Source organism: Phyllostomus hastatus, unplaced genomic scaffold, assembly GCF_019186645.2.
Source record: "Phyllostomus hastatus isolate PE091 unplaced genomic scaffold, TTU_PhHast_1.1 phas_contig_210, whole genome shotgun sequence".
NCBI lineage: Eukaryota > Metazoa > Chordata > Mammalia > Chiroptera > Phyllostomidae > Phyllostomus > Phyllostomus hastatus.
In genome coordinates, this window is record NW_025333737.1 from 2,330,521 (window position 1) to 2,353,532 (window position 23,012).

General features: G+C 40.3%; 1 protein-coding gene across 2 annotated transcripts in view; it reads right to left on the reverse strand.

Moving 5' to 3' along the window:
- Positions 1-4,217: 4,217 nt before the first annotated feature.
- GOSR1 (golgi SNAP receptor complex member 1) overlaps positions 4,218-23,012 on the reverse strand; it is a 39,154-nt gene continuing 20,359 nt past the window's right edge. For both annotated transcript variants that reach the window (XM_045837083.1, XM_045837082.1), the window contains exons 7-9: positions 19,116-19,145; positions 8,992-9,074; positions 4,218-6,183 (exon numbers count right to left, since the gene is read on the reverse strand). In XM_045837083.1, the coding sequence (XP_045693039.1) occupies positions 6,059-6,183; positions 8,992-9,074; positions 19,116-19,145 (238 nt within the window). In that variant the 3' untranslated portion in view covers positions 4,218-6,058. The remainder of the gene's footprint in view (positions 6,184-8,991; positions 9,075-19,115; positions 19,146-23,012) is intronic.

The following is a 23,012-nucleotide window of genomic DNA, read 5'->3' on the forward strand; positions in this document are numbered from 1 at the left end:
TAAGAATTAAGTGCTGCACGCATTTAGAGATGACTTGTCACTTTGGAGGAAATGACACTCAAACAATACATTTTGGCACTGACTTACAAATAGCTACCAGCCCTTTTTCCTTGCTCCCCCTGAAACTGTAAGCAATTTCATTAGCAAAGGACCAATCAGATGTTTGAAAGTATCTAAAAGATGTACACTAATTAAGAGAAAGTGACTGTTCCCTAAGAGCTTTGTATCTCACTGGAGGGAAGATGATCAGGGCAAGCACAGATCAGGGTAACAAATTACAGGGTAATTTTACAAGGGTGCGGAGAACACTGCCAAGGGATTGCTGGATTCCTCCAAGCAGAAAGCTAGACTTTCAGCACCCAGTCTTCTTAGCTTTTAAGCGTCTTGAGAGAGTAAGTAATAAAGAGCTTTGCAAGTTGAGCAGCCCTGCCAAAGGGGGAAGCTTGGCCAAGTGGAGCGGAAGGCATCGGGCTAAAGTGCCTCCATTCCTCTCTGTGCCAACTCAGCCAGCAAATCTGCATCTTCTCCTGGCTTTTGCTTTAGAGAAATCAGAGAAAATGTCCTGATAGCAAGTAACGTCAGTGAGATTCTCCAGCCACCCGTTTTTACTTCTAGGCATCTCTGACATCAGACAAGGCATGATGGGGCAGAGCCTCAGACCCTTTCCCAAGGAAAGGCTGGGTTCAGCAGGGGCAGCGGCCTGTTGAAGCCCTTCCACCTGGAAGGGACCCGCACCACTTCCCTAGTGTGGGTGCCCCTGACTGAGGACCTGGGCTGAGGGGCTTGGTTCCCCATCTCTACAAAGGTCTCAGCAGTTCTAAAGTGGAAGGTACAAAGAGTTGGGCTGGAAGTTTGGTTTAAAGTAAAGCCACTAGAAAAAACATTTTCTACAAATCAATTGCATTAGTTCTTGTCAAGTGATTTACAAAGGGTCCTTTTTATTAAGCATTTGTCTAGTAGTTAGCCTTTTTTGAAAATAATCAAGACATAGAGCTTTAAATAGATTCTAAATGTATGGTCTTTAAGCAGGCAAAATTGGTGGTTCTTTTATATCTTCTGTCCTTATACAGCATGAGTTAAAATGCATTTTGTGGAACCATCACAAGACTTGTTGGCATCAAAGAACCCTGAAGATTCAAATCCTTGCTTTACTGTTTACTCCAATTTTGAGCAAATTACTTAATCCTTATGGGCTGTTTCCTTCTCTGTAAGAACAGGAGGAGGCTACCTCACTAGGTGGTGTTGGGTTTTATGCAGGTCTACATGGAGGTGTGCACACAAAGGGCTGAGCACATGTGAGGCAGCCACACACACACACACACACAAAATCCCAGGGAAGAGGTGGCGCTTTAAAAGAGGCTGTGTGAGTGGACAGGAGGGGAAAGCTGTGGGGGGTGGCAAGAAAGGAAGGGCAGCGTGGTCAGATGAAAAGGATGCAGGGGCAATGGGAAGTCACTGCTAACAGGGACAAGGCTTTTTGGGTGATGAAATGTCCTGAAGTTAGTGGTGCTGGTTGCACAATATACTGAAACACATCAGTACATTTTAAAAGGGTAAATTATATCTCAATTATATGATTATTTTTACAAAGTCTCCAGAAAACTTAAGGACATTTGGAAAGGTGATAGGAAATGGGGAATTTTCAAATTTTCTGGTGGGGTGGAGAGCCCAGTTCTGATCTATAGGGTAAAAAGTCATTATTTAGGGAGGGTGGGAACATTTTTCTTGCCAAATTCTAAATTTGATATTCTCACCATATCTTCTGAAGTTTCATTTTGATAAGCAATTTCTCCTTCACTTCTTGAGCTAAATTATCAGTGGAATATTCATATGATGTTTTGGAATAGAAAGTGATGGATTTTCAGCACCTGTTCTGTTTCACCCTGGGTCTCAGGACCTCATGAGAAACACTCACCAAAACCAAAGACTTCATATTCACTACCCCAAACTGCCTTGATGGTACTATTCCAAAACAAACAACCATAGCCGCAACCATTTAGGTTTCTAATTTATTATTAAATTACATAACAAAGCTTTTTGTATACAGTCAGAAAATGCACATTTAGATGAGAACAAAATTAAATACAAATACAATTAAACTGGTTCCAAGAAGCCATTTTAAAAGCAAAAAGTTAGAAAGTGCATTTGGAATAGATTTTTAAAAACCTGTATTGGCATTTTTCATGAGAAAACATCTTTCATCATGGTGAAGTGTGAATGGAATTGATTTCCCTCCCTAAGAGCTAATAGGATGGCAATAAATGCAAATACTTTGATACTAAAGTGAGACCTTGCATATAAAGAAAATGAGAAAGATTTCTCAAGACATGGCTCAGCTTTGTCTCAGCTTCTGATCCAATTAACAATAAGAGTTACTGGTTCCCTCCTGGCCGGGTGGCTCGGTTGGAGCGTTGTCCTGTACACCAAAAGGCTGCAGGTTCGATTCCCAATCTGGGCACATACCCAGGTTCTGGGTTTGTCCCCAGTTGGGGCATGTATGGGAACTGACTGATGTTTCTCTCTCTTTCAAAAAAACCAACCAACCAAATAAACAAAAAAAAAACAATAAAAATCCTCAGTGAGGATTAAGAAGAGTCACTTGTTCCTTCCTCATTTTCTTTTCTTCTATAAAACTTAAGGACATGCAGGTTTATAAAGAAGTAACAAAGATTAAAGTGTTAAAGATCACGATGTAAAGTTTGGCATCTTTTGGAGACTAGGCTCAACAACGCAAAACGCAAAAGGAGAATGGAATGCAACCCTTTTTTCTGAGTAGAATCCACTTGTTTTTTAGTTACATTTGTCACCAAGTTCAGTGTAACACTAGCCATGGCCATTTATCCTCATTAGCTTAATATTGCAAGTTAGAAAACCCAATTTCCAAGAAATCATATCTGGCTAATGATCAAACATGAAGTACTAGAAATCAAAAAGGCCGGTCCAGTTCTTTAAAGTCCTTTTCACCAAGTTGAGATCATTAGCAGTAAAACAGAAAATTAATGGTGGGAATGTAAGTCCAAGGTGCCTCAATTCCACAGAGGTCAAACAGCTCAAATATGTCCATTTTTCTATCAGATGTATTCGGCATCCAACAGGAAAGAACTGAAGTAAAGCTATTTGGTTCTAGGTACAAGAAGTGCCCTCATGATGTCTCTCATCACCGTCCATGCTCGGGAGTGGACTCCTGTGCCTGGTCTGAGCACAGGGCGGTCTGGAAGATGGCCTTCTCTGTAAAGGGAATTTTAGTACAAAGGAGAGCGGACAGTGGAGAAGGAAAGCCCTTTTCTAACATTAGACAAATAAAGTGTGAGCAACGCAGGTTGCAGGGAATCCTTCAGCATCTAACAGAAAAATAAAAAAGAATGTAGAGACAGCCAGGACAGGGTGACCAAAGCACTCGGATATTTCCGCTTGAACTTCAGTAACAGACTTACAAATTTTTACTGAAGTTACCAGCATACATTAAGACAAAATCTCAGAAGTATACCTTTTGGAATTTTCTGCCTTCCATACTTTTTGTGAAATGGAAAATTCTGAGTGGTTACAGAAAAGATCCCACAAGGAATGATCATTGTATGAGACAATGGCTGGGGGAGACCACGTCCCCTGAGAGGCAACGTTTGGACCTAGGAGCAGAAAATCCCTTCTCTCCGACAGCTATGAGAGTAGCTTACTGTTGGCTCCTGGCCTGGCAACGGGTCTTTAAGGACAGCAAAACAGAAGAGAAAAACCCAAGATGATTAAAAAAGTCAAGTGAAATTGAATGGAAAGGCTTCTTAGATCAGCTACCTGGGACCCAAACGGAGACACAGGTAAGCAGCACACTTCTAGTCCCGGCTCTAGGTTTTCTCTCTCAAGTGAGGGGCCCACGAGCGGGAAGGATGAGCGCGGTCCTCGCTAACCCGCCCTGGGTCCCGGTCACCTCACTGCGGGCTACAGCACTGGGGGCTCAGTCAGACCTGTCTGACGCTGATGCCAACAGTACACTTCTTCAGCTTCCTTGGAAGAACTGGTTTCTTTATCTTTGTAAAGAAAATAATCAACACAATTCTATTACTTCATTTAAGCAGAACCCTAATGGAAAGGCCCGTCAGTCATCAGAAGTGTCTGCCTGCTTAGCTGCAGCAGGCCAGATCAGCTCGGGTTCCGGTTTTACTGTCACACAATCAGCTTCAACAAATGCACCCAATAATCAGACCAGCAGAAAAGACTGGTAGTATAATTAAATAAATAATTTTATTTATGGTACTTCAGATTTTATAAATGCCAACTATATCGCAACCAAAGTCCCATAAATTCTAGCTGAGGTACAACCACCAATCAAGGCCCTTTGAAAAATCAAAGATAATAAAGTGTCAGGGAGAAAAGTTTTGTCCTCCCAACAGAGAATTTAATAAATGGACTTCCATGACCCTTGAAGGCTCGCACTGGGAAAACTTACTCTCTTTTAAGGGCATCCCCAATCAACTACTGATCAATCAACCCATATTTTATTTTAGAAAAATAAAACCCATAGTTAAAAAAATACATCAAATGCCTTTCATACCCAGAACATAATAAAACTTTGACACCAGAATGAAAAACCTCTCAGTCTCCGTATCAGACCATGGGTCAGTCTACCCACCAGCCTGTATATCAAGTCCATCGACACATTAGAACATAGTCAAGAACTACATGTTAATATCCGTTTATTCCCGGTGGCACAGTCTGGAGCCAATGCTGTATACACTCTACTAGATTCCAATGGTGAAAAGCAGCCTTCTTTCTCGGTGAGGAGTGTAGATGTTGGAAGTCTTCAAACTATCTGTGGTAGTTTGGTTAGACGAGTAATGAACGTACGGAGACTGAGAAATGGTTAAACTTGAAAAGAATTTGGTAGGTGGTTTCAAGTTCTGTCACTGCCCAGGGACGGTAACAGAAGACAGGTGCAGACAGACAGATTCTGACACGCGCGTCTTCAACAGCAAAACTATTCTCTGGATGTTTGGAAAAGCTTAACACACTTGGAATGAAGAGATTTTCCCAGAACACAGAATTCCTGTTACATCAGGTGGTAATTTTTAAAACATTTGCTCATAAATGGTAGAGCATTTACAAATGGAATTATCTGAACGGTGACCCCTCAATCAATGTCTCGTAACTGGTGGCCTGTTCACTACTAGACCTCCCTGGGGACCCCGCGGCCCCTCACTCCGCCATCGGCGCTCCTCCCGACCCATTGAGGAGTGGCTGGGGGCGCCGACCGACACCGGCTAGCAGCTTCTTCTGTCCTGGGAGAACTAAGATTTCACTTTCTCATATAGCAAAAGTTATCCCAACTGAAGAAATAAACAAAAAATCAAAATAATAATTGACTCCTTAAAAAAAAAGCCTGTCATTCCTGATATTTTTCCAGCAATAGTTAACCCACCCCAGTGTGCACATGATTAAAAAAAAAGAAAGAAAAATGCGTCTTTGCAAGTGTTTCTCACTTGAGACCACCTCCCCTGTTAGAGTTGGCCTGTCAGCATCTCAAAGAATCTGTGAAAAATGGAATTTTTCTTGAATACCAAAGGAGTTGAGGATACAGAGTAGAAATTTATCAAGAAATGACTTGTGATTTTTCATCATGAGTATAAAATGAAAGGACAAGAACTGTTTTTATTCACAACCCAATCTGGCAGCTAAAGGAGAGCAGTCTTTAGATACAGACTTGGTTTTCTGAGGAGTCAGTTGGCCCTAAGACCTGGCCGTCGTCGGCCTGCAACACTATCGCTGACGCACAGACGCTCTTTCTGCTTGGTTTACTTACCTCTGGGGGAGACAAAAGCAACGCAAAACTTTTCCTCATTTTTCTTTTTTTTTTTAAACTAAAAACAGAAGGAAGTGTGTGTTAGAAAAAACGGCACAGAAAAACTGGCTTCCGCTCAACCTGTGTCACAGATCCAGCAGCATCAGTCCTGAATAACCCTGCCGGCCCGGCTAATCATCAGGACCGTCAATGTCTCCTTCCTACTTTTCCTCATTCCAGATCAGGGCCCAAAAGTGGCGGCTGCCGCGAGTCCCTGGAGACGCCCCGTCAATGGAAAGCGTACAGCAGCAACAGGATGGTGCAGACACCGACAACACCGCCCAGGATGAGCGAGTCTCGCCGCTTCCTAAGGTTGATTCGCTGGATCAGGCTGTTCACAGCAGGAAAACGATCTTTGGGAAATCTTTATTAAGGTCATATTTGGAAGCTTCTGTAGTGAAAAGTCACAGAAATCACACAAATGGAGATGAGGAGAACCAGAAACAGTAAGTAATGGGAAGAAAGTCGCACTGAGGGAGTGCAGTCTAATTTAGCAAACACACATGCCCGAACTGGAGACACCCCTGCCAAATCCAAGTGTCACAGTGCACTGCAGCACACAAGTCTGAATAAAACTATCAAAAGAGAAAAGGGAAGAAGCTAATAATGATGACAGCTACCAAGCACTAAGGGATTACTGCTAGGCTTCGGGTCAGGTGGTCAGAAAAAGAGGACCCTGCAGGGCAGGGAGGCAAATGTACGACCACCCCCACCCCAACTCCATCCCAGTGCTCCCCCTCCCCCACAGTCTCTCTCTCTTTATCCCTTCTCTCAGGAGACTGACAAGTTTTGCCAGAAGGTTTTGAAGCCTACCATGCCTCTCCCCACAGGGCGATAAGCTCCCTGGAATTCAGGCAATTGGTGGGAACCAACTCTAGGGTCTGTACCATTAATTTTAAAACTTTTTAATTTACTTTGCATCAGTAGGCAGGACATGGTAGGGAAGTAGGTTAAACAGCTTTAGTTGTCCTATCTGGGGAACATATTAAAAGAAAAGAGGAAAATTTCAACTTTAGGAATTTTATAGCAGTTACAACAGTATTTTCCTTAGCATTTTAAACTGTCTTCATACTCTTAGTAGTTCGTGTGTTGTAGACCAAACTACATCCTCTATTGTTTTGTATTTGGTTTCTGACTGTACATCTGCAGGAAACACCCTTGCCGTTTGTAACAGAGGTATTGTATCAAGGTCGGAGAAACCACCACCAAAATCACCTGGGACACCAGGAACAGTAACGACCCCACTCCCCGGGAAGCCCCACTGCGTTTTCCTGCAGCAGACTGACTCCCAGCAGAGACGACATCTGTATACTCACAGGTTCTACATACTGTATGACTAGGACCACGCTTTCTTCTGATGCTGAATTTCCCTGTGCATCTAGAATAGAGTTTTATATACTATAGGCATTAATGTGTTTTTTGAATTAAGTAATGAGAGAAGAATAATTTGCAGAAATATTTCTTAAAATGTAGAAGAGTGAGAAGCCTAAAGATACAGGCAAAAACTTACAAGGTACAAATCTCATATAGAGCAAATGCTTAATCTTTCCTTGCTTGATAAAAGAAGGACCGACACTCTGTTTAGGGAAAGTGTGAGAACTCTTGGCATTAGGAAACCCTGTCTACAGTGGACACATTTCTGTCCAGTTTACCTTCAGGGAACCTCCCCCCCCCAATAGTCTAGCTCAGGCCATGTAACAGGATGGAACTGCCCTTGTCCTCGGCCACCAGGCACACATTCAGCCTCAGGCCTGGCCAGGAAGAGTGCTCCCCCCGGCCAGTGACTGGGTCGGGAATAGGCAGTGACTCAAGCTGGGGGCAACCACAGTCCTCTTGGGACACTTTCCACAGCTGTTGGAAAAGACACCCTTTCCCCATGGGGAGTTTTGAACTCGTAGGAGGTGACTTTTACAGTCATCTCTATCACTGTGAGGAGAAGACCTGCCTGAAAACGAGGCCAACCCACAGGAGAACAGAAGGAAGAGGTGGAGTAGCTAGAGGGAGCAGAGAGAGGAAGAACAGATACTTGATCATAAAATTTGAGGCCCTGAATCCAGCCATACCTTATTCTATCCCTGGATTTTACAGATATATGAATAAATTAATTCCCTCCCTTTCTCCCTTAAGTCAGTCTGAATTCAGTTTCTACTACTACCTCTCTATGGGGTGCTAACTTAAACCCATTTTATTTGATTTTTTAACACACATTCTTTTGAAATGATTGTAATTTGTGATAATGATAAAATGAGATAATGTACAGAACTGTATTCTGTAAACTGTATAGCCCTACATAAAATATAAATGATTTTGGATGTGTGGTTTCACAACAAAATTCACAAAAAAAAAACTGGAAAATACCAACACACTTCAGAATATTCTTTCCCCGAAGCAACTAAGGTATCAAACTAAAAGTGACTTTAAATTATCCAAGATGAGAAGACACTAAACTTTTGAAAATTATATCGGTCCTTTCCCACTTAGTAATTGGGGAAGGGAACTATCCCCCTCCCCAAGAGGCTTGATTTCTTGTAAACAAACCATTTCAGAGCCAGGCTTATCAGCTGGCCCCCTGGGTTTCTCAGAGGTGTCCCCCGTACTAGTTTAACTTGGGAAAGGGAGGAAGTGCGGTAGTGGTCACAACAAACAGGCAGTGAACCTGCCCTACAGCTCGGCCTGTACACACCAAGTCACAACGAAATACTCTGTGAGCAGTTACAGCTCATCTACGTGTATGTCTGTGTGTCTCCTTCTTTCCCCTTTAAGCATCTGCCACTGACTTATTCTCCAAGCTGAAAAAAGGAAAAGCATATAATTTATGGTACTTACGTAAGAATAATGTATACTATGGAGTTCTAACAATGGCATGAGAGCTTGTGAAGAGTAAAATAGTTTTGTGTACAATTTGAAAATTCACATTTATAATTTTTTTCGTGACCTGATAACTCCTGGTGTGCAATCTTTTAGAAATGGCACTAAACGATGCACTTTCATAAAGTGGGTGCAGGGTGCACCTGTATTGTGTCATCGGTGATGGCCTTTGCAACTACTGATGATGGTGACCAGCTGGCTGGGGGGGCAGGGGGGCCCTGTGAGAGGAAAGCACACACTCAGATTATTTCCCCTCATAACAGACACAGATTTCAAACTTTCAAAAAGGATACTGGCCAAAGTGTTCATTTTGCTCTGAATCGACTTCAACATTCCTCTCTGTGAAGTCATATTTTCTTTTGTTGCCATAGCAATGCTGCAAGAGAGAAAAAGAGAAATTAATTAAATTGGCATTTAAGATGATCCTGCATGGACCCATCACACCCCTACAAGTGAGCAGTGAACTACGGTGAATAATGTCATTTTGAAAAGCACTGGGCAGGAAAAAAAAATCACCTCCCAAGTCACCTTCCCATTGTCTTTTTTCTAAATGACCACTACATCCCCGCTCCTATCCTCTGGTATCTTTTTGGGAAGGCAGTAAGCCATTTCCTGTGTTTTTTCCCCCTCAATGTAACAAATGAAATAATACAGTAACAGACAAATCACATACTATAAGACCTTCTTAAAATCGTTATAAAGGGGGCCAGCTACTACAATATCCTTAATCAGGAAAAACTGTTGAAGGGGAAATAGGGAATTACAATCATAAAAATAGAACCAAAAGTGTAACATATTACAAAATGTACATACAACCAGACCTCAATTTATGAAAAGATTATGTTCCAAAAGTCTACTTGAGAACCAACCAAGCAGATTTTAGACACAAATGCAACATTATGCTGGATTTCTAAGCCAGGTGGCAAAGGTCATTAAGCAACTTGAGGGAGAAGGAAAAAAGTCACTGCAGAGTACAGTCTCTTCCATGTAACCACTTCAATGTTCTTTTTAAAAAGAATCTCAGTTAATACCTTTTTGCTCTCAATGGCAAGATTATTAACTTTCAACAGTCTTCTCTCCCCAGACAGTAAAATTCTATAGGGCAGGGTCAGTGTCCATCTGCATAGGCAGCACGCACCATGGTGCTGGCAGACGGACACACAGACCAGTGGAGCAGACCTGAGAGCCTGGAGATGCAACCACAGGTATGTGGGCAAGTGATTTTTGACAAAGGAGCCAGACACACCCAATGGAGAGAAGAAAGTCTGTTCAATAAATGGTGCTGAGAGAACTGGAAAGCCACATGCAAAAGAATGAAACTAGATTACAGTTTGTCCCCTTGCACAAAAATTAATTCAAAATGGATCAAAGACCTAAACAGAAGATCTGAAACAACAAAACACAGAGCGGAAGACATAGCTACTAAATTTATGGACCTGGATCATAGAGAAGATTTTATGAATGTGACCCCAAAGGCAAGGGAAGTGAAGGCAAAAATAAATGAACAGGACTATATCAAACTAAAAAGCTTCTGCACAGCAAAACAAACTGACAGCAAAACAAAAAAGCCAGCAATGAGTGGGAGACGATATTTGTAAACATCAACTCCAACATGGGCTTAACACCCAAAATATATAAAGAATGCATACAATTTAACACCAAACAATCCAATTAAAACATGGGCAGAAGACCTAAACAGACACCTCTCCAAAGACATACAAATGGCCATTAGATATGTGAAAAGATGTTCAATTTCACTAACTATTAGGCAGATGCAAATCAAAACTACAACGAGTCACCATCTCCCAGCTGCTAGAACGGCCATTATCAACAAGACAAGTAATAACAAGTGTTGGAGAGGTGGTGGAGAAAAAGAACCCTCATTCACTGCTGGTGGGAATGTAAACTGGTACAACCATTATGGAAAACAGTATGGCGGTTGCTCAAAAAACTAAAAATGGAGCCCTGACCAGTGTAGCTCAGTTGGTTGGGCATCATTTCACAAAGTGAGAAGTCGCTGGTTTGATTCCTGGTCAGGGCACATGCCTGGGTTGCTGTGATGGGTCTCTGGTCGGGATGCCTGCAAGAGCGGCACCTAGGACAGGCAACTGGTCGGTGTTTCTCTCTCATATCGATGTTTCTCTCCCTCTCTTTCTCCCTCCCTTTCCTTCTCTCTAAAAACAAATAAAATCTTAAAAAAAAACCCCCTAAAACTAAAATTACTGTATGACCCAGCAATCTCTCTTTTGGCTTATCTACCTGAAACACTTAAATACACTTATTCGCAAAGGTTTATGCACCCCTACGTTCGCTGCAGCGTTATTCACGGTGGCCAAGACATGGAGACAACCAAAGTGTCCTTTGACAGAGGACTGGATAAAGAAGATGTGGTCCATGTATACAATGGAACACTACTCAGCCATAAGAAAAGATGAAATACTGCCACTTGTGACAACATGGACGGACCTTGAGAACACCATGCTAAGGATAAGCATGAAATAAGTCAGCGTGAAATCAGTCAGAAAATGCTAAGAACCATATGACTTTATTCACATGTGGGATATAAAACTGAAACTCGTGGACACAGACAACAGTATGGTGGTTACCAGAGGGAAGAAGAGTGGAGGGTAGCCCAGGGCACAAGGGGCCAATTATATAGAGACAGAAGATGATCTGACTTTAGGGGGTGGGCACACAATGCAATATATAGATCATGTGCCACAGAAATGTACACTTGAAATCTATATGACCCTATTAACTAACACCACCTCAATAAATTTAATAACATTTTAAAAAAAGCAACAGGAAATAGAATATTCTTGAGTAATTCTGAAAATATCTGAAACATTAAAAAAAAAAAAGCCTGTTGCTTCAGAAGAGATTCTGGGAAGATGATGGTCAGGGCACAAATTCTTGACCTCATCTGAGGCCCAATTACCCCATGCAGGAACACGAGAACAAAAGCAGAGTGCTGTGGCAGTCCCTCCGAGGTCCAAAGTTCTCTTGAGATTTCCAAGGGAAGAAAGCCAGGGAGGGTTACCCCGCTCCACTCTCTCAAGTGAGGGCAGAACCAGAACCAACTGATGGCAGGGCAGACTAGACTGTTCTTCCAGCCTGAGGCAAAGACCTCCATTTCACTGTGATTCTGAGGGGCCTGGCAGGAGAAGAGACAGGGCTGCAGTGACAACTGAACTGTTCCCTGAAGCTGGACAAGGACTGCCACATACAGCCACGAGACCTGTAAGCAGAGAGTTCACAGTCTTCCGGCTGGTGTGACTCCCAGCTGCTGGGAGGAAAAACTGCAAGCCACCCACTACCGCCCAGTAGGTCACTGCTATAGGGTCTCTAACGGCCTGCCGTGTCTGGGACTGGAGAATGCATTTATGGACAGGCAAGACTTGGTATCCTATTGCAGGAAAATGCTAGATAGAGTACCCTAAGCAAATGACAAATGAATCAAAACGGAAACTTCCAGATTTGAGAAGGCAAAGAAGAAATAAAAGTGTGTAAGAAGATATATAAATGGATATTTATTGAAACGTTATTTGGAAGAGTAAAAAACAGAACAAAGAAAGCCTTGTTTGGAATAGTAAAAGACAAAACAAACACATTGGAAGTAACACTGGAATGGTTTAGTAAATTATGGTACAACCACATGAAATAATATTTGGTTATTAAAAACAATGAGTTGGTATTAATTCTATTAACCTGGAGGGATGTTTGTGATATACTAAATGATTAAAGTTATCCACAGAATGTGTAAATATGAGTCTTTTTTTTTAAATTTTAGGAAAGAAAAGTTTTGTGTGTATTTGTACAACAGTAAGAAAGGTATCAGATACACGGCAGTCAGTTAACATAGGGTATGTCAAGGGAAGAAATGGAGGGGCACTACCAGGATGAACCTCGTGTATTTACAGAATTGTTTAAACTGTTACAACGAGAACATTGTACTTTTATAATATATAAATATCTAATAAAGAAAATTAAGCCCTGGCTGGTGTAGCTCAGTGGATTGAGCGCGGGCTGGGAACCAAAGTGTCCCAGGTTCGATTCCCAGCCAGGGTACATTCCTGGGTTGCAGGCCATAACCCCCAGCAACCACACATTGATGTTTCTCTCTCTCTCTCTCTCTCTCTCTCTCTCTCTCTCTCTCCCCCTCCCTCCCTTCCCTCCCTAAAAATAAATAAATAAAATCTTTAAAGAAAAAAAAAAAGAAAATTAGAGGAATTCCACCTGAGTGTCTAAGAAATGTGAATAACATCACCAGCACCAAACCTACTACTGTTATTTACCTCAGTACCACTATGAGTCAAGTAATGATTAATAAAGGTTTTCTCCAGATCTTAGAAAAGCTCAAGAATTCATGGGATCAGGTATATCTGAGGGCAGAAGTGTGGAACAGGGCTAAAAATGAAAATTTGTGAAAATTCGTACAAAGAATCGTAAGACCTTAAGTTACCTCCCCCAAACCACGTGGTCAGATGACTGCCTTCCTGTTCAGGAGGAGACACTTAGAGGTAATGACACTTTGAAGTCCCCCGAGAAACAGCCAGGTCCTTCCCCACCACCCACTGTGAGGCCTGGCACTCAGCCAGTCCCACCACCGGGCACACAGAACGAGCTTCCAATCATTAGATTTTGGAGCCTCACCGTTAAATATGAACCAAGAGCCAAGAATCACCAGATATTTGAGGAGAACCTCTAACAAAAAGGGCAGAGATCTAAAGAAACCAACCAGCAAACAGAAAAGTGAGTCTGGGGAAACAGAGGCAATAAAGGAAGCTCAGGAAACACTAAAATCAACAAGCTGAGTAAATCTCCCAGAAAGGAGAAAAACAGATAAGTGGAAACAGAGAAAAGGTAAGAAAAAGAACTGAAGATGAGTTTCCAGATTATGAGAGCCTACCAAAAGCCTAGCACAACAGACTGAAAAAGATGCACACTAAGCTCATCACAGTATGGTTAAAGACAAACAAAAGTACAGGGGAAAAGGGATGATCCCAAACACTTTCAGAGAGAAAAAAATATACATTGTATACAAAGGACCAGGAATTTTAGTTGACACTGGACTTAAAAAGCAACACTGGAAACAATGCCTTCAAAATTTCAAATGACTTCCAACCTAGAATACTATACCTTAGCTAAACAATGAACCAGGGTATGGGTAGAACAGAGACATTTTTAGAGGTGAATGTGGGAGAAGTCCATAAAATTTATCTCCTGTTTTCTCTCAGGAGGCTATTAAAGGACATGGTCCAGCATAGTAAGGGAATACACTAAGATGATGGAAGACACTAAATCCAAGAAACAGGTGATCCAATAAAGGAGATTAGTTTGGGATAATGGTGAAAGAACATCCCAGGACCAGAAGTACTGAGTTCCCCCAGGCTCAGAGAACAAGATTAGAGAAGAAGGAAGCAGGCAATGTCAACTTTATAACATACTGAATTTTAGATCCAAAAAAACAAAAAGCACAGTAGTTAGAGTCAAACTAAAAATGTCCTTTATGTCATTAGTTCTTATCATTTTGCAGTTTAAGTGTATATCTATGACAGCATGTGATACATTTAAAATGTGGTTGTTTTAAAATAAATTTACTTTACAGGATGTTTCAAAGTTGACCTTATGGTCTTACATAAAGTAACAGAATTCAACACTGGGCTGAGTGATCTGAGGCCAATCTTTGAATCATTTCATGCCTCTGTTTTTTAAACTGAGACTATTCCCAACTCCTGTGCACTCTGACTCAGAAGTAGATAGAGAAGATTAAAAAATAATTTCTGCAGAGCACTTTGTATTCCTTGGAGAATGGATAGCATCACCATACATTATGTTCTTCTTTTGTTGAATATGCATGACTTCCAGTACCACACAAAGTATATCTAGACATACTTTCCCATCTCGTATCATTATTTGGAGTCAAGCTGAGTGAAGTCTGGGCTGTTGCTATCTCTAGGGTCAAATACTAAGAGGCAAATCATAGGCTCCAAATAGTATATAATGCTTTTAAAATGATAAATCACTGATGTGCTTACTGGAACTTCAACTTTCTTACCTATTTTGCAAACTACTCAGATATATTTTTTCAACAAAAGACAATACCAGTTATATAGTTAAAGCTAAAGAATATATAAATATTAAAATATAATTTCAATAAATTGATGCTTAAGTTTACAATAAGTTGTGTACTTTTAAAATTTATTTCTAAAAGAAAAAAAATTTTACATACAGAATATGTAAAAATATTTATTTGACACTTAAAAATCATCCATAAGTAATATTATCATCCATAAGTAATCATAACTAGCTTTATAGTCAGTGAAATTTAAAGTGATACCTATCATTTTGACACAAAGGGCACTAGTGAAATGAAAGACCTTCTAATGACATGTTTTTTGTTTTTTAATTAGCAAAATAATAGTAGCAGTGATTCAATGGTTCTCAAATGTTCCCATCCTATGACGCACTCCAAATTTTTTTACTCATATACCAACTTTTAAATAGGCCTGCATTGAATTTAAAAGCTTAATTAAGACAGCCTGGCCCTATAAGATCAGGCAGAAAGAGGAGGAAATAAAAGGAAGAAAAAAAGGAAAAGGGCTATAGGAAACTAAAAATTTGTGGCAAAATGGGATCTGACTCCATGTGCTGATGAAAGGGAAAGGAAGTGTCACAAGGAGATCCTCCAGTTGACAAGCAGGCAGTTCTGTAAAAACTACCTGAGTTCAGATGGAAAACCCAAGTGCATGCAATTTAAACAAAATTCTGAGATGTAAAACTGTATTATAAAAAATTATAATTTATTAATACTATTAAATAATAGAAACATTATAACCCATTGAATAAAATAAGAATCCACAAGTCCATATCAATATATGTAGGCTAAGAACACTGAAATATTTAGGGGTAAACAGGCATCATTTCTGCAACTTATTTCCAAGTAGTTCAGGGGGGAAATATTGTGAAAAAGCAAATGTAGCAAAATGCTAACATTTGGGGAATTTAGTAAAGGGTACATGAGAATCTTTTGTACTACTGGAAGTCTTCTGAAATTTGAAATGGTATCAAATAAAAAGTAAAAAGAATGTGTTAATAAGCTACCATTTGAACTTTAGGCCAAGATGGAGGCGTAGGTAGACACACTGTGCCTCCTCGAACAACCAAAATAAGAACAACAACAATTTAGAAACAAAATAACAACCAGAACTGACAGAAAATTGAACTGCATGGAAGTCCAGGACAATCAAGGAGTTAGAATAGACACAATCATCCAGATGCGTAGGAGGGGCGGAGTTGGGCGGTCGGGTGGAGAGGGGTCATGGCACAAAAAGCGGTGGCACCTGGCGCACACGGCATCCCAAGCACGCAAGACAGCAGCTGGCAGACCCCGGACACAGGGTGGCAATGGGCAGACCCAGTGAGGCGGCGATTGTGAAGTGAGGCACTGCGTGCAAGGCAGCTGGCTGACCGGGTGTCCCACATTCGAGCACAGATAAACCAGGCAAAACTGGGGAGCGAGACACACCATGCAACCCAGGGTCCCAGTGCCAGGAAATAAAGCCTCAAAACACTGATTGAAAACACCTGTGGGGGTTGAGGTGCCAGGAGGGACTCCCAGCCTCACAGGAGAGTTCATTGGAGAGACTCACGGGGTCCTAGAACATGCACAGGCCCACCCACACGGGAGTCAGCACCAGAAGGGCCCAGTTGGCTTGGGGGAAGCGGCGGAAGGGACTGAAATCTAACAGAGAGAGGAGCAAGCACTATTGTTCCCTCTTGGACCCTGCCCCCACATATAGTGCACAACCCAGCAGCTGGGTTGCCCTGCCCTGGTGAACACCTAAGGCTCCACTCCTCATATGTAACAGGTGTGACAAGACAAAAAAAAAAAAAGTGGCCCACACAAAAGAACAGATCAAAGCGCTACAGCAAATACAACTAAGCAACCAAGAGATAGCCAGCCTATCAGATGCACAGTTCAAAGCACTGGTGATCAGGATGCTCACAGATTTGGTTGAGTTCAGTTGCAAATTAGATGAAAAAATGAAGGCTACACTAAGTGAAATGAAGGAAAATGCACAGGGAACCAATAGTGATGGGAAGGAAACTGGGACTCAAATCAATGGAGTGGACCAGAAGGAAGAAAGAAACAACCAAACAGAAAAGAATGAAGTAACAAGAATTCAAAAAAATGAGGAGAGGCTTAGGAACCTCCAGGACATCTTTAAACGTTCCAACATCCAAATTATAGGGGTACCAGAAGGAGAAGAAGAAGAGCAACAAATGGAAAAGTTACTTGAACAAATAATAAAGGAGAACTTCCCCAATCTGGCAAAGGGAAGACTCCAGGAAGTCCAGGAAGCTCAGAGAGTCCCAAAGAAGTTGCACCCAAGGAGGAACACACCAAGGCACATCATAATTACATTAGCCAAGAATAAAATGAAGGAGAGAATCCTAGAAGCAGCAAGAGATAAGGGGACAGTAACCTACAAAGGAGTTCCCATCAGACTGTCAGCTGATTTCTCAAAAGAGACCTTGCAGGCAAAAAGAAGCTGGAAAGAAGTATTCCAAGTCATGAAAGGGACCTACATGGTCCCTACATCCCAGATTGCTCTATCCAGCAAAGCTTTCATTTAGCATGGAAGGGCAGATACAGTGTTTCTCAGATAAGGTCAAGTTAAAGGAGTTCATCAACACCAAGCCCTTATTATATAAAATGTTAAAGGGACTTATCTAAGAAAAAGAAGATAAAAAACATATATAGTAAAATGACAGCAAACTCACAATTATTAACAACCACACCTAAAACAAAAACAAACTAAACAAACAACTAGAACAGGAAAAGAACCACAGAAATGGAGATCACATGGAAGGTTAGCAACAGGGGGATGGGAGGGAGAGAGAGGGGGAAAAGGTACAGAGAATAAGTAGCATAGATGCTAGGTAGAAAATAGACAGGGGGAGGGCAAGAATAGTATGGGAAATGTAGAAGCTAAAGAACTTATGACACATGGACATGAACTTTAGGGGTGAATGTGGGTGGGAGAAGGTGTGCAGGGTGGAGGGGAATGAAGCACGGGAAATGGGACAACTGTAATAGCAAAATCAATAAAATATATTAAAAAAAATAAGCTACCACTTACAGATTACCTAGTACTGGCCAGGCAGTGCACCAGCCACTTGACTCATATTATCTTTAATCTTCACAACAATCTTTTAGGGCAGGTATTCCCATCAATCCCATGTTTTTAAACACATAATAAAATGGAGGCCCCAGGTAACTTACTCTAAAATAGAGGCCTAATAATAGCACAACCAGGGTTCAAAGCAAATCCCACTCCAAAGCGTGTCCTCTTTCTACAAGGCGGTCAGTGCAGTAGTGGTTTAGACAGAGCCCTGGCGCTGGAGTTAGAGAGACACAGACTCTCCAATACTACTTATTAGTCAAGTGGCCAGAGGTGTATCACTAATCTTAATTTCTTTTTTGTTTTGGAGATAGATGTCTAATTGATCAGTGTCTATCTCATAGGTTACTGAGGAGACTAAACAAAAGGAAGCAGGTAAAGCACTTGAGCACCACACCAAGCCCACAGTGAGAATGCCAGTGTTGTTGCCGCTGCCATGTGCTGCAACCTACCTTTCCTGAAAAGCAACGCTTCAGACATTACTGCATTCCAAAGTGCAGAGACCACACCTAGCTAACTTACTTTCTTACTGTCATAAAATAGGTATTTAAAAATTCATTAACCCTAGAGAATTAAGCAGGTCAAACCAAAAAATAAATGTCTCTTCCTGAAGCAACAAATGACTTCAATGTTATTACAGATAATACTAAATATTCTCACGCATATTTTCTACAGCTATTCACACCAAGTCCACATAAATGGTATAAGACATTTACCAAATGACATGTTTAAGATTGTTTTCCATTAAAAAATGAGAATAAAAAGATGGAGGCTCCGGCTGGTGTAGCTCAGTGGATTGAGTGCGGGCTGGGAACCAAAGTGTCCCAGGTTCGATTCCCAGCCAGGGTACATGCATGGGTTGCAGGCCATGACCCCCAGCAACCGCACATTGATGTTTCTCTCTTTCTCTATCTCCCTCCCTTCCCTCTCTAAAAATAAATAAATAAAATCTTAAAAAAAAAAAAAAGATGGAGGCTGAAAAAACTGAATATAAATTAATCAGAAAAATCAACCTAGGTAAAATAGCCTAATTCTAGTATTTCTGGAAAAAATATTTTGGGCTTCAAATGTCTCTTATAAGGAAAAGATATAGTAAAAATACATTATGATGTTATTAAAGTCTGATCTTTAAGGGGGGGTGAATTAACTTTAATTATAGGGTTAACCTGATTTGTTCATTTATGTGCAAACAAAAAACTATAATAAAGTAAAACAAAAAATATTCCTACCTTATTGTCTCTTCTATCAGACGATCTGAGCTGCAATAAAAAGAAATTCAAATTCTGGAATTATTAAAAGCACATTTAAAACTTGTACTTAACTTTTCTATTATTTTCTAGGTAGATTAATTTTCCAGCCATTTATTAAACAGAATACCCCGACTTCTGACAGCATTTGAAGAAGATTCTGGACTCTGAAATAAGTTTAATTTATCCACACATATAATTTTCACCTTACTTTTATTTGTTGGCTTAAACCTATTTCTTTCACAGAGAAGCTTAAAATCAGAACAGTTTTAATGTCAGCATAAATAAATGAAACTTCCTTAATCTAGAGAGCTCAAAAGTTGTCACTATTGCCTATTCTAAGCTTAAGAATTACAACCAACTTGTTGAGACAGGACAGGCAAATACAGTTCTGATATCCATAAGTAGTAATTATTTACACTTTAAAGTTCCTTCCTTCTTTGGGAAACTAAACCAAATCTCAGCTTATCACGCTTCAGAATCTGAATAAAGAAACCAAGTGCTCCCTTGTTCTGTGAAGTGTCTGCCTTTATGCATCACACACTGGAATAAAAGAAACTCCACCCCAAAACCATTGCAGGGAGGAATTTACAGGAAGCTAACTTTGGTAAAGGGGTACCTTCCCCACAGAAAGTAGGGGAAAACGCCCAGATATCTGGATCCCCCTGGCACAGGGCATGGTGCACAACAGGCACTCAAATAAACACCTGCATATTTTCCCAAATGCTTCTTTCCAAAAGAATTTCTAAACAAAATAAAACAAAAACACACTCATACCTATGGACAACAGACTGGAGTTACCAGAGGAGAAGGGGGTGGGGTGAAATGCCTAAAGGGGGTCAAATAGATGAATATGAATAGAATACTAGGATTTTGCTGGTGAGCAATCTCGTGTATATACAGATGTCAAATTATAATGTAACCCTGAAAGTTATATAGCTATCACTTCAAAAATAAACAAACAGGAGAGTTCCGGCCAAAATAGAGGCATAGGTAGAAATCCTTCACTTCCTCACACAACCAAAAGGAGGATAACAACCAATCTGAAAGCAATAAAGAACCAGAAGTGCCAGACAATCTAATTGCATGGAGCTCTGACAACCAAGGGATTAAAGAAACAGTCAAACAGAAAAACCAGACGGGTACACCAAGACAAAGAAATATGGACCAAATGAAAGAACAGAGCAAAGCTTCAGAAACGGAGATAAGCGATGAGGAGATAGCCAACCTATCTAATGGAGAATTTTAAGCCCTGGTAAATCAAAATGCTCACAGAACTGATTGAGCTTGGACCAAATGGACTGATTGCTCATTGAAATGACTGAGTTGAAAAATGAAAAAAATGAAAGATACCCAAAATGAAATAAAGCTAAATATTCAGGGAACCAACAATGATAGGAAGGAAACCAGGACTCAAAGCAACGATTTGGAACAAAAGGAAGAAATAAACATCCAACTGGAACAGAATGAAGAAACAAGAATTTAAAAAAAATGAAGAGAGGCTGAGGATTCTCTGGGACAACCTGAAATGTTCTAATATCCGAATTACAGGGGTGCCAGAAGGAGAACAACAGCAGTAAGAAATTGAAAACATATTTGAAAAAATAATGAAGGAAAACTCCCAATCTGGAGAAGGAAACAGACTTCCAGAAAGTCCAGGAAGCCCAGAGAGTCCCAAAGAAGTTGGACCCAAAAAAGAACACACCAAGGCACATCATCATTAAGTTATCCAAGACTAAATATAAAGAGAGACTCTTAAAAGCAGCAATAAGAAAGGAGAGAGTTACCTACAAAAGAGTTCCCATTAGACTATCAGCTGATTTCTCAAAACAAACCTTGCAGGTAAGAAGGGGCTGGAAAGAAGTATTCCAAGTCATGAAAGGCAAGGACCTACATCCCAGATTACTCTATCCAGCAAAGCTTTCATTTAGAATGGAAGGGCAGATAAAGTGTTTCCCAGATAAGGTCAAGTTAAAGGAGTTCATCATTGTCAAGCCATTATTATATGAAATGTTAAAGGGACTTATCTAAGAAAAAGATAAAAAATATGAACAGTAAAATGACAACAAACTCACAACTATCAACAAATGAACCTAAAAGAAAAGATAAACAATGAAAACAAAAACTAAGCAAACAACTAGAACAGGAACAGAATCAGAGAAATGGACATCACATGGAGGGTTTTCAGTGGGGAGGGGGAAGGGAAGAATGGGGGGAAGGTACAGGAAAGAAGCAGCATAACTGGTAGGCATAAAATAGATGGGGAGAGGCTAAAAATGGTATAGGAAACAGAGAACTCAAAGAACTTGTATGTACAAGCCATGGACATGAACTACGGGGAGGGGTGCTGGAGGGTTGGGGGTAGAGGGGGGATCAAAGGGGGAGAAATTGGGAAAACTGTAATAGCATAATCAATAAAATATACTTAAAAATAAATAAATAACTAAATTCTACATTCATTCTATAAACTAATAGGGTGAAGTTTCATGATAAAACAGTGGACCAGGAAATGTAATTTACTATATGAATCAGGGAACAAAGAGGAGCTTCAAAAATGTCACAAATATTTTATATACATCCTATGATTAAGAATTTCAAAAAATGTCAAAGATGACGGAAGGATTAAAAGCCAGACTGTGTGTGGCTTTGTGAATGCTGGGTCTACCAATTATGTTTTTTGGACTATAAGACCCCCTCCCCCGCCCCCCCCCACCATTTGGGAGGAATAATGGTTGTTAATGCTGCTGTTAAGTTCTGTTTGCATTTACATTGGTGAAATAGTATGTTATTTATGTTATTAAATATTTTACCACATTTTTTCCTTCAAAATTTTCTTCCTATTTTCTTCCTCTAAAATCTAGGTGCGTCTTATGGTCTGAAAAATACGGTAGCTCTGTGATATTAGGCAAGTTACTCTGTGCTTTGGTTTTGTCATCTGTAAAATGGCAATGATAAGAAGACCTACTTGTTAATAGAAATATATACAAATGCTTAGATATGTAAAAGGAATATATATGTACACACTTCCAGCTAGTGTGACACCCACCACTTACAGAACTTGGCAAATCACTTAGATCGCACCTAACTGGAATCTTCATTTAAAATTTAAGAGCAGGTGATTAAGTAAATAACAAGTAAATGTGTGAGCAAGTAATTGAGAAAACAAACAAGTACATAATACAAATTTTAAATAGATCCCTTTGTAAACTGCAACTGATGAAGTTATCATCGACTAATCAGATCATTTACATCAAGCATTATGGTGATCCACTGTTTCACTTACAGTTCACCAGAGAGACCTTAAAGTCTGTTAACAGAATGTAATTAAAGTGTAGTAGGATACGAAAACCTGTTTTAGTGCTAACAGATTTTATTTTACAGATGACATTTGGAAAACACAGAGAAACAAAGATGAAAGTGGAAATCTAGCACCATGTGTTGAAAAGACTATCTTTTCTCCTATTGTCTTTGCTTCTCTGTCAAAGGCCAGCCGACTCTGTGTGGGTCCGTCTCTGGGCTGTCTACTCCGCCCCCTGATCTGCGTGTGTATTCTTTCAACAACAGCACAAGGTCTCGATCACATACAATATGCACACAACAGGAAATCGAGTTGAAGTGGGGAAGCAATTTTTGTTTCTTTTTTCCCTCTGCAAAGTATTTTAACCAAACATTTTGGTGCAAATAAATGTTTAATGTCAACAAATGTGTTCAACTATAGCAGAAGCAGAAAGCTTAAACAATGTGGGGAATCACACTGCCATCTGCTATTCTTTACATAAATGGTATAAGAAGGATTAAAAATCCTTAAAAACTACGTGAATCATAAAAAAAAATCTATGAAATACTAAGTATTTTCTAATTTTTGCTGAAATATCTAAA